The sequence below is a fragment of the Molothrus ater genome, chromosome 6, assembly GCF_012460135.2.
Source record: "Molothrus ater isolate BHLD 08-10-18 breed brown headed cowbird chromosome 6, BPBGC_Mater_1.1, whole genome shotgun sequence".
Lineage (NCBI taxonomy): Eukaryota > Metazoa > Chordata > Aves > Passeriformes > Icteridae > Molothrus > Molothrus ater.
Window position 1 is genome coordinate 8,615,568 of NC_050483.2, and position 17,213 is coordinate 8,632,780.

The 17,213-nt window shown below is 47.0% G+C and overlaps 1 protein-coding gene across 1 annotated transcript; it reads right to left on the bottom strand.

Moving 5' to 3' along the window:
- Positions 1–1,994: 1,994 nt before the first annotated feature.
- On the bottom strand, positions 1,995–11,158 carry LOC118687144 (acyl-CoA (8-3)-desaturase). The gene is given in 13 exon segments (XM_036383893.2): positions 1,995–3,879; positions 4,085–4,178; positions 4,181–4,209; positions 4,591–4,670; positions 4,872–4,968; positions 5,275–5,372; positions 5,853–5,929; positions 6,040–6,100; positions 7,233–7,361; positions 7,493–7,594; positions 8,357–8,554; positions 8,830–8,940; positions 10,934–11,158. Coding segments are annotated over 13 exon segments (1,326 nt in total). The 5' UTR covers positions 11,132–11,158; the 3' UTR covers positions 1,995–3,827.
- Between the last annotated feature and the right edge of the window lie 6,055 nt (positions 11,159–17,213).

Consider the following 17,213-nt stretch of genomic DNA (forward strand, 5'->3'; position numbering starts at 1 on the left):
CATCTGAAAAAGTATTATGCAGGAGGTGACCTAATTAGGATAATACTGCCCACAGGCCTGCCCTGATCTCTTCCTGAGTCAAAGCAAACATTATACAAGGAATTATCACTCATAAAATTGAGTTATTCTTGAATTTTTATATTAGCCTTAGAGGACAATCTAGCACTGCTCCTGCTAATTGGACTAATTAACCTTGGTACTTAGAATTTGTACTTACACTGGAACTGGTATTGATCCACACTTCAGATCATGCTACTGAATATTTCTTTCTTACTGACAGATTGAAGTATTCTCTGCTCTAAAACTTCTCATTTTATGATCAGGTCACTGCCGCTTCTTTTATTTGGCTCAGGGAATGCCAAGTTTTATTCTCTCAAAAAAAAAATCACCAGACTGGCAAGAGCCTAAATGATGAGCTGCAAAAATCAAAAAGCCAGGCTGATTCTTAGGAGCAAAGCCAAGGGAGATTACTATGGATCAATCAGACCTTTGGAAATTTTGCCCAAGGGGCACCATCATAACCAGAATTTCATATAATCTGTCACGGGTGTATCATTACCAGTTGCTGTTTCAAAACTATTCTTGGTGGAAATTCCTCCCCATTTTCTGAACATTTAATACCAGTCCCTGCAGGAGATGCAAATCCCAGAGAAATCTCTTCCAGTGTCATCTTCTTCCTTTCCCACCCATGAGCAGTGTTGCATTACTGCACTTGCCCTCTACACCTGACCTGTTAGGAAATCTTTTTATATTCCTTGTAAAACAACCTTGGGAAGCAGCAAATCCTCTTGTTTATGAGAGACTCAGCTGTGTTCATCATCCATCCTGTGGGATCTACAATCAGCTTGATTTCCCCTACTTTTCTAAAGGTGGGGAAAACTCCATAAAGAAAACCATTCCCCTCTTCAGGAGCTTGGGATAATGGATGCAAACATATCCACAAGTTGGGCAAGGACTGCAAATCCACACCATTAACAAGTCCAAATGGGTGGGTGTTGGCAAGGGGAAAACTACAGCAACTTTCAGTTGCCCCATCACCCTTAACTGTATGAACATCACCCTGACATTTTTGTAATTCCAGTTGCTCCATTGCTGAAGATGTTCCTCCCTGATTTGGAAAAAGCCATTTATTCCAGGTTGGAGCCACCTCTTTGTCCAATGATATTCCACTTAACTGGATAATCTTCAAAGCCTTATGAACCTCTGACATCTTCAGGAACAATATCCTCTTCTCCCTGCCATGAGCAGGGACACCTTCCACTATCTCAGGTTGCTCCAAGCACAGTCCAACCCAGCCCTGGACACTTCCAGGGATCCAGGGACAGCCACAACTTCCCTTGGCAGCCTGTGCTGGGGCCTCACCACCCTCACAGGGAAGAATTCCTTCCCACTACCCCATCTAAACTTCTCTTCTTTCAGTTTGAAGCCATTCCCCCTTGTCCTGTCACTCTATGCGCTTGGCAAGTCTCTTTCATGATCTGATCCTTCCCTTCTGATCCTCTGAGATGTCCTCCTCCCCTTCTAATGTCTGACTGCCACCCTGTGGCTATTCCACAATGTTCAGGCTCCATTTTTAAGGCCAAAAGGTTTCCACTAGATGGCAAAGTTGGGCTGATGTTCTTCCAAGGTCGTGTCATTCAGCGTATTTCTTGATCCTGGAAAACTCTCTAGAAAACTCTTCTCTAGCCTGGAAAACTTCCAGGAAACTCAGCACATTCATACCTGGTTATGCTGAGTCAGGTCCCCTTTCACTCTTACTCTTCAGGACTGTCAATCTGCTTATCTGTGTTATTTTTCCTGGTTATCCAGGCATTTGTTTTATTGCATGGTGGATGGTTCCTCTTTATTGTAGCAGGGAAAACACAGGAGAAGCGCATTCTGGAGAAAGAGGTTTATGGCAGTTCTCTCTCTGTAGCTGTGGACAGCCATTTGTTCCACCTTTTACAGAGTGAAGACTCTTGCACAGATGTATTTTACTCTGATGACAGCACAAATTGGTAAGACAAGGAATTTTATTAATAGACTTTCCTCCATCCACAGTTGTAATACAAGGGAAAGAAATGGAGCAGGAAAAAACCAAGGTAAAACAATAACTAAGGCCCACTTTCTTTATGGTCCTAATCAACAGGTATTTGATTGTATGATGTATTGTTATTATATAACAATATATTATTATATTATAACAATAACAGTATTATATATATTATACAGGTATGACTGTATTATTATTCCCATTACAATTCTATCCTGTGCTTAACAACACTCTTGGCCTGAGAAGATCTATTTCTTCCATTCTGTCTACACCTCATCCTCATTTTGGACGTTGATTGGGAAAAAAATCCTCAAAATCAACCCATCCCTCCTGGATTCTAATCCACCAGTCCCTGGGGGACCAGGGTGATGGAGCATCTTCCTCAGTGATGTGGCAGGTGCTACATCCTGGCTTGGCATACTGGCTTGGCATACTGTTGGAGCAGTAAATTAAAAGGCCCCAGAAAAGGCAGTAAGACTGTCCAGTAAATCCCACAGGACTGGGGTGTGTTTGGAAGGCACATCATCCAAGAGAGGGAGACCAGCAATGTTTTGGCTGAGGTGTGCCTGTGGATATGCAGCTGAATGAAAAGTTAAACACTTTTAAACAGCAGTCTGACCCCCACCACCTTTCTAACTTCCTTAGATTTGTCTGCTGCTCAAGCAGGAATGCCTCACTCTCCATGGGCCAGGAGGCAGGAATTCTCTCCTTTTAACAAATCACCCAGAGGTCCAAAAAAGCCCAAAGCTTCAGGCACTAATCAGGAGTGATTATGATCACCCTTCACACAGAATCATTGTAGAACGGTTTGGGTTGGAAGAGACCTTAAAGCTCAGCTCATTCCACCCCTTGCCATGGCTTATTGTATTCCACTAAACCAGGCTGCTCCAAGCCTTGTCCAGCCTGGTCTGGAATGCTTTCACTTCCTCTGTCACTCCTGTAGGGATCCTGGGTATGGATGGGACAGGTTTCTCTCTCTTCTGACTCAGTAGTGGCTTCACAACACTCCAAAGTCTGGCATGAAGGAAACCCCTTGCAGATCCCCCCGGATCAGCACCAGTGGCCAAATAACCCAGAGGATTCCAAAGATGTGGAGGGCAGCATTCCCACAGAATATGGCCCATGGAAAAACTTCCACTTTCCTGTTTCCCTATCTCAATGAGGGCTCTAACTAGATCCTATTCCTAGAGAATTGCTGCCTGCACCTCCCTACCCCACCCACATATGTACAAATTGGTCTGGGAACTCCCTATTACAAACAGGGATTTGAAAATACTGAACTTACCCCATTCCCTAGAGCTTCTGCATTTCCGTAATTCCCACATTCCTTGATTTCACACTGTCCCAACTTTCTTACTACACTCACAATGAGAGCCACCCCAAAAAAGCCTATGTTAGATAAGAAGCTTCCCTCCTATATACTCAGCAAATGAAGGATCAGCAGATGGAAAGGAATCTGTTCCCAGTCCCAAAGCTGTACCCAGCTTGGTGGGACACAACCTCCTCCATCCAGCTTCTCCCCAGAACTCAGCACCAGAGAAGAGGAATGAAAGAAGCACAAGAAAAAATTAGGAGCACATATTAAAAAAAAAAAAAACAAAAAAAAAACAAACCAACAAAATAAGAAAACCAACCAAAAAAGGAAAAATCATATTAATTACATTCATCCATGGAATTAAGCAGCACCACCTCCCCAAATCTGGCTTAGCCAGCTCTCCTCAGTGCAGGATCTTGAGGGTGACCACCACAGGAGGCAGCAAGGCTGGGGAATTCCTCTGCAGGGATCCACTGCTGCTTACTTATGTAGATAAGCATCGAGCCAGAGCTCCCCTGAATCTTTCAAAGAGCTGCCAAGAGAGAAACAAGGGAATGAACCCCACGTTCCAACCAGAGCCTCATGGGGAGGATTCTACAGACGAAGCAAAGGAGATCATGAAGTGATTTGGGTGAGGAGGGACCTTTAGAGGCTGTCCCTTCCTGTCTGTTCCCTCCCCTTTTCACTCCACAGCACTGACAGCCCTTGCCTTGGGAACACAGCGGGTCAATACTCACTGCACGATGTCTGCAAAGGCTGTGAGCAGAGGCTTGCACTGGTACTCAATGCCATACTTGGCACACAGGGACTTCACCAGAGGGGCCACTTCCAGTAGTTGTGCCGTGGCATTGTAGGGAAAAGGCTGTGGGAAAAGGAGGTGCTGATTCAATGGCATCCCTCACCACCACATGGAATCCTGGTCCCACTGCTGGGCCTAATTCTGGAAGTGCCCCCAGTTCCCCTTGTGCCAAAGCCATGGGTGCTCTGCAATGTCCCTCTCATGTCCCTTCAGTGCCTGTGCTGGGAATTCTCCCCCATGTGCTGTACAGCTTAGATCTGAAGTGGTGCTGGTGCTCACTGGTGCTCCAGAAATTTTCATTTTGGAGTTCCTGTTCCATCCCCACACAAAGAGCACAAAATGGAACCCACATTATCTTTTGTTCCTGTCTCAGCTGATAGAGGGACCTCAGAGGCTTTTCAGCCCTGGTCCTTGGAACTATTCCCAACCCCTGTTTCCACTTACTGGTGCTCAATCTGGAAGTTCAGGTGGCCACTGAACCAGTCGTTGAACAAGGACTGATGAACATTGCAGGTTGCCTGGAGCTGAAAGGAAAAAAAGAAGTCCTGGTTTAAGTATTATTTTAGCAATGCCCCATCTCAAATACAGGTTTCTCATCCCACAGGAATTCTGGCTGGACACAACAGCTCCAGGACTTATTTCCAGCCAACATGAGGTGGCCAGGCTGAGACAGATGGATTTTACACACCCAGAACTGTCACATATCTCCATAAATAAGGTCTCACCTGGGTAGAGAACCAGTCCACATTCTTATCATAATCAATGTGCATAGGGATGTGATTCATTTGTGTGACCCAGACAAACCAGTTGCTTTCTATAAACCTGTGCAAAAACAAAAAACCATCACAAATCACACACCCATGATGTGACAAGTCAGTACAAAACACTTGTGCACACACCAGCTGGTTGCTGCCTGACAAAATAAACACCAGAAACACAAACAGATCAGACCTACACACACCTTCCAAGTCCTGCAGCCTGACAAGAAACCCTGTCCCACTGAAAGGATCAGGAGAGGGAAGAACAGGGAGTGATGAGAAAAATAACCAGAGGGCTGGAGAAAAGCAGACACGAAGGACTGATACAAACTAGGCAGAGAAAACGTTGGAGCTGTCAGTTGAATGATACCTGACTAGCAGGTGGAGCCCCAGGGTACCCTTCACACCCAGGAAGGGCAAGTAGGTGAGGTAGAATCGGATGTAGAAGGACAGCATCCAGGCCAGGTCCTGTAGTACAGGGGACAGGCAGAACTTCATTAGAAGGAAGAATTTCTGACTTCTGAATTTACCATCACTCCCTTTAAAATCTCCTGTAACATCTTCTACTGATCAATTTTTCCTCCCCAGCCTCATCACAAAGGAACTTGACACCATTCCCTGTGCTCAGGAATTATCCTGGTTCCATGAGCCCAGCAGAGGGCCAACCCCAGACAGGACATGCTCTAAAGCACCACATTTTCCCCTGGATCTAAAGAGGAACCAAGCAGTGAGAAAACCAAAACCCAGAACACCAGAGAACATTTTTTGTTTCCCAGAGGATCTTTCACAAAGAAAAGGTGTGGAAGATCCCCCTTTGGCAAACACCATTCCCAAATCTATACCCACATCCTTTGCTGCAGACACACACAACTCCCAGTAAATCTGGCACTGGAATTCATCCCTAAACCCAGGAGAAGCCCCCCGCTGGCCCCTGTGGAGCTGACTCACCACCCACTGCTTCCGCTGCACGGCGAAGTAGAAGATGTACCACTGGAAATAAAGTGGCACCAGCGCTGGGGGACCGACTGCAGGGACAAACAGAGCCATGAATTATCCCAGCAGGATGGGATGGAATGGGAAAACAAGGGGCAGAGTGACTGCTGGCCATGGAACTGCACAGGGGGAGGTTACTCACTGATGAAGAAGTACTTGTGCTGGTGGTTGTAAGGCATGAATTTCTTCTTTTGCACACCAAGCTGTTAAAATACACAAATTACTCAGGCCATGAAGACACCTGTGCACACACTCCTTAACTTCCAGGAGATCTTGTATCCAACCAAGCCAGCATCTACCATCCCTGGGGACCTCGGCCTGGAGGAGTTTTCACCCTGCAGAAGGGGCTGGGCAGTGCCTTGCACACACACAGCGACCTGCACAGGAAGCTCTGCCCCTACAGAGGGCAGAAGCTGCCTAAAAATGCTGAAATAAAAACCCACACAAACAATTTGCTGACAAAGCAGAGCTTCAGAATTAAAAACCTCAAGCTGTGGTACTGTTATGATACTGTTAATGAAGATGGCAGTGTGTGGAACTCCCATCTCCTTGCAAATAGTCTGGAAAACAGAGAAGTGAGCATCTAAGCATGAAACTGTGTCCACAAGAATGAGGGTGAACAGATCCCTCTGAGGCTGCTCATTTTTCAATGTTTGCTCTACAAACATAATAGATCAAGCCACTGGCTTCCTTAAGGACTGCCTTTATATCCCTGTACATGCTCAAATTAATTCCCAATAGCCCATCCCTTAATTTCAATACAAATCAGAGCATTTAAAGTGACACTATGAATTTACATAGCCTTTTTTTTAAAGGACAGCAAATGCTAAAGCCACTCATTTAACTGCAGAGCTGTACCAGAAATAGAGCTGGAGTCCAGATGGGAACCACTGTGACACCCACGGCCAGGCTGAGACCACTGAAATAGCTTCTTTGATCAGGAATTGTAAAAGTTCCAGACAGCCCTGGCTTGTCATCTGCTGCTTCCCATCTGATCCCCAGATCACTACAATTAGTCACACTGATCTTGGCAAAAGAGAAAAACTTGCAGTTCTGATCTTCATAAAACTGAAATTCTGTCATCAAGGGAAATAGGAACTTGTAATTGTGACAAATATTTCATTCTTATTATCCAACACTGCAAAAATAACTTTGAGTGAAGCTTTAAGAATAGAAAGGTCTCGGAATTGCTGGAATATTACTGAGGAATATTAGGGACTAGTGGAAGGCAAAGCAGCACCATATAAAATCATACTAATTAGTGTCCAAGCTGTCTGCAGCTTCCCAAATTTTGAATCCTACTGCCGTCACTTCCCAGCTTCTCTCAGGTCTCACCTCCACAGAGAGGGTTTTCCCAAGAGCAAAAAACAAGGGGTGCATGTTGACATCGGGATCCTTCCGGAAGCAGTTGGGTTTGGCGTGGTGCTGGAAGTGGAGGTGATTCCACCAGCTGGCCGGGGCTCCCTGTGGGAATGGATGAGGAGAAAGTGTCCTAAACAAGGTGGATCTTCTGCCCTCAGTTCTCTCCTTACCCTGGGATTGGTTCTGGCTGCAGAGCAGGGCTCTGGCAGCCCCTCCCCACACCCCGTGCTCACCTTGAGGTGGCCGATGACGAACTTGTGCACCCAGTGGTTCCACCTGGACTTGCTGAAGACTGACAGGTGTCCAAAATCATGCTGGAGCCAGCCAGCCTGGGCCTGGAATGAAGAATACAACAGTGCTGCTGGGGAAAAAGAACTGCCAGGAAGGTCTGTGTCTGAAAAGGGCTTTCTTCTCCCACTCCCACGCTCCTCACAGCGTATCCCTGGATAGCAAAAGCGCTTCCACTGCCAGGGCCCAATCCCAACTCTCCTTTTTCACTACACACCAGTGCACTCCAGACTCTGCCTAATGACTTTTAGTCCTGGACAGTTGTTTCCATGAGGAAGGGAAAAAAAGTCATGGGAAAAAAACAGCCACAGAGCTGAGAACCAGCATTTATTCCCTCACAAAACTGCTCTGAAATCAGCAACAAAGTCTCCTTTAAGGAGCAGCTTGCTGCTGCCTCCTCCAAGTACTTGTAATTCCAAGGGGATCACTGGCCACAGGAGGAATAGCTGGGGCTTTGAGAGCTGCTCTGCCCTCTCCTCTAACTCCCTGCAAGTTCCCATGGGAACACAGTGGCTTGGCCCCTGCACACTGCCTCGGAGTTCTGGCACCGTGGAGCTCAGGAGCGGGGCACAGCTTTCATCGTGTGGGGAAGGCTGGAATAAGGAAAGCTTTGATGGAATATGGGGAGGAAAAAGCAAGGCAAAGCCTGCTCTGCCACAGCAGCATGTGTAGTTTTGCCTTTTGGTGGAATCCAGAGAGAAGCAGGATTTGGGGAAGTCCATCATGATATGATCTGTCCCCTGCTTACGGCAACAAGCCCCCAAGTCCCAAATTTGGCTTTTTGGGGCTTATTTTGTGTAGTTGCTCACCTGGACAGTGCCTAGAAGCACAGCAGAGAAGAGGAAAGGCACCAAGGATGCTCCAAAATACCAGATGATGAGCCAGGCTGCAACATCCAGCATCAAGATGTGGCAGAGATAGAGGATGAAAAAGGCGTGGTTGGGCTGGAGAAGCCCCATCCTCTCCACGGTGGCACGGAGCTCACGGAAATCCTCCACCAGCTTTTTCTGTAGGGAGACCCAAAAGCATCCACTGGTCAGAAAACACCTCAGGAACATCAATAGGAGCATAGTTTTCCTTCTCAGGGATGAAAAAGGGGAAAGCTGAGGGTCACCTGGAGACAAATCTTTGCTAAAACTACAAATAATGCTGTGAAATGAAGCTTCAGCCAACAGTGATTCCAGGAGATCCTGTGAGCTTATGTACAGGGAGTTCTGCCTGCCAGTCAGAAAAGTTAAACAGCCCAATTTCAACCCCAAAACCAAGTTTTTATGACACTCACGTTCTTGCTGGGCTCAAAGCTGGGCTGATCTGGTGCCAGTTCCCCAATCAGGAGAGGGTTCATGTACTTCCTTACCAGTGCCTTGTCAAGATGAAAAGCAATGAAAGGATCCTGAAATGCAGACAGAGGAACAGGATGAAGAAAAACCATCATTCAGGTGGCAGCAAAAGAAATCTATTCCATGATATGCTGGACCATTCAAAAGATTCCTGTTGGGGAAAGCAGTTACTTTTATTATTGAAATGAGGTGTCAATCACCATGGCAACCAGGTGAAAAAACCCACTAGTGGCTGTTATCACTACAGATTCTGTCCCTATATTTAAATTACAAATCCTGTAGGCACACATGGCACTTTGGCATCTAATTCCTGATCTCCCATTTACCTCCTTTTTGACATTTCCCTCCTGATGCCCAAATTAGCATATTTTTACAATCTCCCTCAACCTGAGGATGTGGATTTTTTTAATTTTCTGGGACAATATTTGCTTGCTGGGCATTATTTTGTAAGATTCCTGCACTGTGCATTGTTTATCACTGTAATTACTAGGCCATCATTGTGTGCTTTTAAAATAAAATGTGCTTTTAAAAGATCTCTGGTCAGGAAAGGGGTTAAAAATCTGGCTGGTATTGCCAGCTCTAGGTCAGCTGTAGCATCCTCCCTGCTCAGGGTCACTGAATAAAGGAGGGAAAAAGAGAGGGGAACCAACATTTGCATTTTCTCATTAGAAAAGGGGGGAAAATGGGGAGGAGTATGTGGGCAGAGCAGGAGAGGATGGTACCACATATTTAGACCAATCCTTTCCATGAAGGCTGTAAAACCTGGAGTGCAATCCCAGCTGGGGGTTAGGGGATGGCTGACTGCACCTTCTAGAAATCAGAACAGCGAACCAGAGGAGTTCTTCCTTTACTTCCCAGTTTTTCCTGGTTTTGTGGAGCCTTGTTCTTTTGACCCCCAGGGACAAAACCACCGGGAAATAAAACTTGGCAGGGGTTTCTGAGCGGTCAGCAGTTCAACTGCAGCCAGCAGTGGCACTGATATCATCACCATCACCTAAAGAATGCAGCTGGCTGCAATCCCACCATGCAGCCCTGCTCACTCCATGGGCTGACCCTTTCGTGATCACAGAAACTCAGAATGTTCGGGTGAGAAAGGCCCTTCAGAGCTCATCTCATTCCCCCCTGCCTCGGACACCTTGCAGGTTGCCTCCAAGCTCCACCCAGCCGGCCCGGAACACTTCCAGGGATGGAGCTCCACCACTTGTCTGGGCAACCTGTGCCAGTGGCAGGGCTTTGAAAACGCACATGTGCACCCTGCTCTCACAAAATGTTGAAAATTCACTAGTAATTTTTGGCTCTAAATGATATTCCTACCATGGGATATTCACGTGGAGATTTCAAGTTCCAGCCTGGCTGAAACACAGTCCATCAACACCATCCTAGAGGTGGATTCCCACCCCATATCTACCCTTGGGTCCAAACACGCGCATTTGGAGAGATTCATGGAAAAGGCACAAGCAGACAAAGGAAGGAAACACCACTGGCAAAGCCACCCTACTCCAGCAGCATTTACTCCACTCTGCAACAGCCGCTGGCACTCAGACACGAGTGATTCATTCCTTTTTCGTGACTGAAATACGACTTTCAGTGAAATTCTGCTCTAGTGCCATCTCTCGGGTTGGGGAAGTTGGAGGAGGGCGAAGGCAAACAACAACTCTGTCACCGCGTGTGCCACACGGGTGGCAGCACCCGATACTCCTCTGCGCGCAAAAATTACGGACGGTATTTGGGTTGCTTTTCATTCCCGCCTGCGGTTTCTCAGTCATTCCTCCAGCAGCGCTTCCTCGTAACAACAATCCCAAACAATTCCCGGCGGAGCGTGCGCGCTGTGTGTCCCCTTGCACACCGCTCCCAGCGCACCGTGTGTGACACAGCCCAGGGTCCGGGCGTGCGACACGGGCTCCGTGCCTGCTCCCAGCCCCAGGGATCCTGCTCCCAGCTCCCAGGGATCCTGCTCACAGCTCCCAGCCCCCGGGATCCCGCTCCGCGCTCATCCCTCCTGCAGCCCTCCCTGCCGGGCTGCCGGGGCCGCAGCCGGCCGCTCACCGTGGCGTCCTGCCCGGCGTAGTGGCTGATGACCCGGGAGCCCCCCGGGTGTCTCCGGCAGAAGTGGCTGATGTCGTACACCTTCCTGTCGATCACCAGCCAGCGCTCCTGCGGCGCCGGCCCCCGCCCGTTCCGCTGCCCGATCTCCTCCCAGGTGAAGCGCCGCATCTCCCCCCGCCTGGGCTCCGAACCCTCCATGGCTGGGATCGGCTCGCCCGGGCTCGGCTCGGCCGGCCCGGCTCCGCCTCCCCGGAGCCCCCACGCCCAGCCCGGTCTCCCCCGCCCACTGGGCTGCGCCCGCCGTGCGCCCGCCCCCGGGGCCGAGAGGGGCGGCCGGGATGCTGGGGCGCTCGGGGGTGGCACACGGAGGGAAGGGAACCGGGGCTGTCCGGGCTGGGATGGCTCCCGGAGTCACTTCGCTGAGAGCAGCGAGTCCCCCAGCACTGCCCAGCCCATCAGTCACAGAACCACGGGAGCGTTCGGGTTGGAAGGGAGCTCTGGAGATCATTCAGTTCAACCTGACCCTGCCAAGGATGGCAGGACACTGGGACAGGCTGCTCAGGGACCTCAGGAAGGATGTGACTCCCTCTCTGGAGTCTCCAAATCCACCTGGATCCTGTGCCACCTGCTCCAGAGGACCCTGCCATCCTCAATGTAAAGAAGTTCTTCCTCACGTTGAGGTGAAACTTCTGGAGTTTTAGTTTATAGCCTTTGCCCCTCGTCCTGTTGCTGGGCACCACGGAAACACATTTCCAAATGCCACATACACACGGTTTTTAAATCCCCCCAAGCTGATTCCACCACTGTCCCAACAGTCTGCTCCAGGGCTTGTCAACCCTTGACAACAATTCTCCCTCATATCCAACTTAAACCTCCCCAGCACACCTTGAGGCTGTTTCCTCTTGTCCTGTCACTTGTTACCTGGGGGAGAGAGCGACCCCCACCTGTCTCCACTGCCCTTCCAGGTGATGCCTAGAGAGGCTACCTGGAACAGAGGCTAGAGGAGTTAAAGGAATAAAGTAGGTATTTATTAAAAGGTCTTCAAAGGATACACCTTGGGCACAACAAGAGCCTGGCCATGTCTCTACCCAAGATGGACCTAAGATGAAGGACTGGTCATGAGTTTTCACACTTTTATAAGTTTTTGCATTTACCTATTGGGGTTAATTGTCCAATTACAGCTTCAGGTTATGAAGTCCCATCCTCCCAGTTTGCTCTCCTCATTCACTGTTTACACTGGGCTGGAAGCTGCAACTGTGTCCTTGGTTCTGGGGCTGGAAAAGGATTGTTTTGTCTAACTAAACTGTGAAGACAACTTTCTAACACTTTATGTGAAGTTCAGAGTTATACACAAATGCAGAATCTGAAAAATATGAAAGCTAAAACCTAAGGCACCACAGGGAGTTTCCCTTCCTCACACCCAAGTTCCTTCTTTTGAACCACTTTTACAACCTGTTTCTCCTTATTTCTATGCTGACTGTGACATATCTTCCCTACCCTTGATTTTGCTTCCCCTTTCCAGAAGATCCTTCCCTCTCTTCCATCTGTTCTCCCTTCCAGCTGCCTCAGCCTTTCCCGTTCCTGAGGCTCCTTTTGGCTGCTCATGCCTGGATATGCAGCCAGAGGGAGGGAAGGTGTTGCCACAGGTAAATCACATCAAAACCCTGCAGATGATTCTTCCGACAGCCGAATAATGCTGGAAGAGTGAATGATGCTAAAACAGACCAATCCCTCTGTGGGACCTCATCCATATGAGTTACAAATTTAAATTCCTCTTCCTACACTCATTTCCCTTTCCATAGCAGCACCAGCCTTCTCCCTGAACTCTTGTTATTGATCCCAGATTTCTTTGTTTCCATTCACACCTTCCAATCTGACCTAGTTACAGCAATTCCAGTTGAAGGTAACCATAGAAACAAAGAGCCACCAGGCTGCATCACCTGATGGCTACATCACATCTTGGAATTGTGTGCCTGCAAAACACTGGATGGAATGTTTTTATTTCCATCCCTTCAGCAATTCATATTAATAAACATTAATAGATGATTAGTATCTTTTAAAATATAATTGTCCTCAGAACAGTGCAGTAATTATTTCAAATTATCTTTTTTCCCGTCATCAATTGCACAACAGAATATTTATCCTAAATTTAGTTGATATTTATGATCTTTTATCATGAATACAGGCAACATGAAAAGATCAGTTTTCTTTTTCCTCTATTTGTTAAAAGCAAATAAATTCCATCTTCCTACATGAGTTAAACCTTTGGATACTTGCTTTGAGGGATCTTAACAGGCAAAAAGCACCACTAAACTCTATAAAATCCACTCTTGTTCCCTTCATGTGCTTCCTCTGGTTTCAGCAGCTATAAGGGCTGTTAATGTCTTATTAACACAAATTATACAACAGCATTTGGAATTTTCTTCCAAGTTCCTTCTGACATGAAATCCCTGGCTGTGATTGTTTTCCCCTCAGCAGATGATTCAAGACAAGCCATGGAAGCTCCTGGAATCACCAGCCCTAAGCAGGGAAGGTTTCTGTGTCCTGCCAGTTGCCAGCAGTGTTTGTTTGCCCTGCCCTTGCCCCACTCAGGATCTCAATGGGTGTCTCAGGGACAAGAACGGGACCTTTGTCATGAAAACTGCCAGGGAAAAACCAGCTGCTGTTATAGACTCACCAGCATCCTGCATCCAGCTGGGATTCCTGGCATCAATCCCTGCTGGAACACAATTAACCAGGTAAAATGAGTCCTTCAGTGCCCTGACTCCTTGTTTTACTTTCACTGCTTCCACCTCTGTATCTGCTGTCACCATCACGCTGTGACCCAGCTCCCCAGACTGCCAAAACCACCACCATGAACCAAACCCACTACCATGAACCACCAGAAATCCAAGGGGAGGGAAGAGATGCTCTTTGGTTCACTCCTCTGCTCAGCCTGCAAATCTGGTGACCAGAATTTGGAAAAAATATATTAAAAAATTCCTTATTTCACTACCATGATTTGGCTGGAACTTGCTTTAAAATACCCAAGTGACCTGGGTGGTGAGGCATCACTAAATATTCACTAAATATTTGAGCATCTGGTGACCAAACCAGTAATCAGGGAAAGAGGGAGATGGGTTGAAAGGATTGCAGTCTCTCTTTTCTCCTTTTAGAGAAAATGAGTTACAATGATGGATAGTGAGGTCTGAAACCACAGGGGAAAAAAAATAAAAGGAAAACAACAAATGCCAAAAAACAGTTTAAAAGGGCAGAGCCTAAAAGAAGACTCAGTTCTTGGCTTTGATTCAGGCTAAGTAAAGCTGAAGATTCCAGGCACAAGGGAATTGTGGTGGCATGATTTACAAGCTTCTGTCATCAGTGCAATTAAAACAGCCACGTTGATGAAGCAAATGAAGCAGGAAACTACTAATTTAGTCATTGTGTTACTACCAGGGAAGAGCTTGACAGCTCCCTGTAACACCATTCCTACACCAGGCTTAGGATCCACTGCAAGCATCTGTGTAACACCAGCAGAAGAGGGAGAAACTGGAAATATTGTCTTTATTCTTGTTGTATTATCAGGAATGAGCTGGAATACTGGAATAAGTTGGTCTAAACGAGTTAGTGGTCTATCCAGAACTCTTTGTTAGGGTTGCTAACACTTCATACCCACAATAAAGTCTTGATTTTCCATACAGTGTAACTTCATGGAATATTTGCTCAGTGCTCTGCTCTAATAACTCATCTGACTGATAAATGCAAAAGTGACTGTTTAGATGCAAAAAAGACTGAGATTGTGAGGAGTTTGCATCTTGGCAGGAAAATCACCCAGGAATTACTCTGTGAAAGGGAGAAGATAAAAATAAGCTTATTTTTTGTCCTTCAGAAATCATAAATTCAGATTAGCAACTGGGGGAGTGAGGTGGTGATTGTTTAGAGTTCTACACTTTTGAAAGCAAAACCTGAGTAAGGATTAAAAAAAAGGAAAGGATCTGATGATAACATGGGAATACCAGCAGGACTTTCACTAGAAACCATTACAAAGCAGCATCAGAACAGAGCACTTCTCCCCTTATTCCTGGTCTGCTGGAATTCCAGTGTCTGCTGCTGTCTGAATGTGATTCCCTCCCCTGCTCCCCTGGCAGTTTGTGCCCTGACCCTGATAAACCCACGGGCAGCCAGAGATCCACTGCAGAATGTGGAATCCCTGCCAGCCATGGCCACACAATGGGGATTTCTGTTCCTTTGTTGGTTGTTCCCCTCTCAAAGTTCCTCAGCTCTCAGCCACTCTCCCAGGACTAGAGAAAAAGTGGAATATGTCAGAGTAAAAAATACCAAGTAAATCTTTGGTAGCAGTTTGTTTTAAATGCATGGACTGCAACAGCATTCCAACCTAATCACTGGGTTCCCATGCCTCAGGCTCCAGGCCCCCATTCCCTGCCTAGCTATTTCCCACTGTGTTTGAATTTATTATTCAATTTATTATTTATTTTTATGTTCAGAGCTCCTCAGCCTTTCCCTCTTGTGAAAGACAGAGAAAACCTGGGGTCCTTTCTCTCCTCACATGTATTTTTTTGGAAGAAAGGAAAAAGGTATCAAAAAGACTATGAAAAGTGTCAAAAAGTTTAAAGGTGCAGCTAAATCTGATTTTCACTCTGTTTCCCTCCCCAAATCCTCAGTTCCTGCACTCTTCCCCTTCAGAAAGCTGCTCTGTGTCTTTCCCTTGTTCACTGCTCTTGCCTGCTGCCTCCTTTTCCCACCATGCCAAGATGCCTTGGAGCCATCTGGCCTTACCAAGTGGTGGATCTCATACTATAAACTGGGTGAAAAGGAGGATTTTCCCTGCATCCATGAGGATTGCAGCACAGCTACAGGGCATTTCCATGTGCTGGTGCCAGTCTGCGTGCTGCTGTCAAAGTCTAGTCCTTTCTGAAAACCAAATTAAAAGAAACTTATCAGACCTTGGCAAAAAAAAAAACTTATCAGACCTTGCCTCCTACATAAAACTCCACACTGGGATGAGACAACAAACACAGAAAATGTTGTGGTTTTGCTACATATTTAAAGCGCTTTCCTCAGGGAAAATGAACTTTTTTAACATTAAACCAATGCATGAGACAGTGTAAAGATACCTGAGCTACCAATTTTCCCTGCTTTTTCACCATTCCAGTCTATTCCAGTAAGAAATCCCTCACTGACTCATTAGCAGAAGAGCAGACATGCCACTTCTGCAAAAACTCTCCCACTTTTACATCCCCCCTTCCCATACTTTGCTCCCTTTCACAATCCTCACCTTTTCTGCCCACATCTCGTGACTCTTTGGTTAAACTCAGGGCTTTTATGTCCCTCACACAAGCTCTTTGTGCTGCTAAAGCTACACCGGGCAGCGACCGCAGCCTTTCACCCACTTGGCCATAGAGCAGAGCCTGTTCTCCTCTCTCTGCTGGGGCTGGTTTGAGTCCCAGGAGCCAAAGAAAACTCGGAACAAGCCCTGCCTGAAGCCTGACAGCCTGGCTGGCTGTGCTGCAGGAGGCTGAGAGCAGCAGGGATTATTTCAGAAGCATCTTTCAATGGCTTGTCATTAAGTTACAGTGCAGTTTTCCATGGGATATATCCAGGTGGGGAGTTCTGGGAGCTGATTTTGATTCTTTGTCCATCTACAGGTAAATTCCAAAATGGAGCAACCTCCTTTTCATCTTATTTCATAGAATCAACACAGAATCCAGGAATGGTTTGGGTTGGGAGGGACCTTAAAGCTCACCCCATTCCAACCCCCTGCCAGGTTGGATGGGGCTTGAAGCACCTTCCACTGTCCCAGGTTGCTCCAAACCCCTCCAACATGGCCTTGGACACTTTCAGGGATAGGGCAGACACAGCTTCCCTGGGAAATCTGTGCCAGGGCCTCAGCATCCTCAAAGGGAAGGATTTCTTCCTGAGTTGTACATATGCAGGCCCATCTACAGGACTAAAATCCCCAAATTCAAAGAACTCAGCGAACTTTTCCCTCACCACAAGCAACAAGTTTCAGGTCCACCTTAATGTGGTGTCTGGCTGTAATTTAGTCTGATCCTTGTCACAGGGCTATTTTGAACCAAACTAAATAAAACTTGCATGTCTTAGGAAAACATTCCTGTCATGTCTGACTTTCCTCACCCCACACCACAGGCAAAGATTGTCTAACAGGCTGAAGCCATCCTGCAGCATTAACACCAAGCAGAAACAGAGGAAAGCTCTGGCATGCCTTGGCACAAAGCTAAAGAGGAGAGATTTGAATTGGAAGAAATCCTTCCCTGGGAGA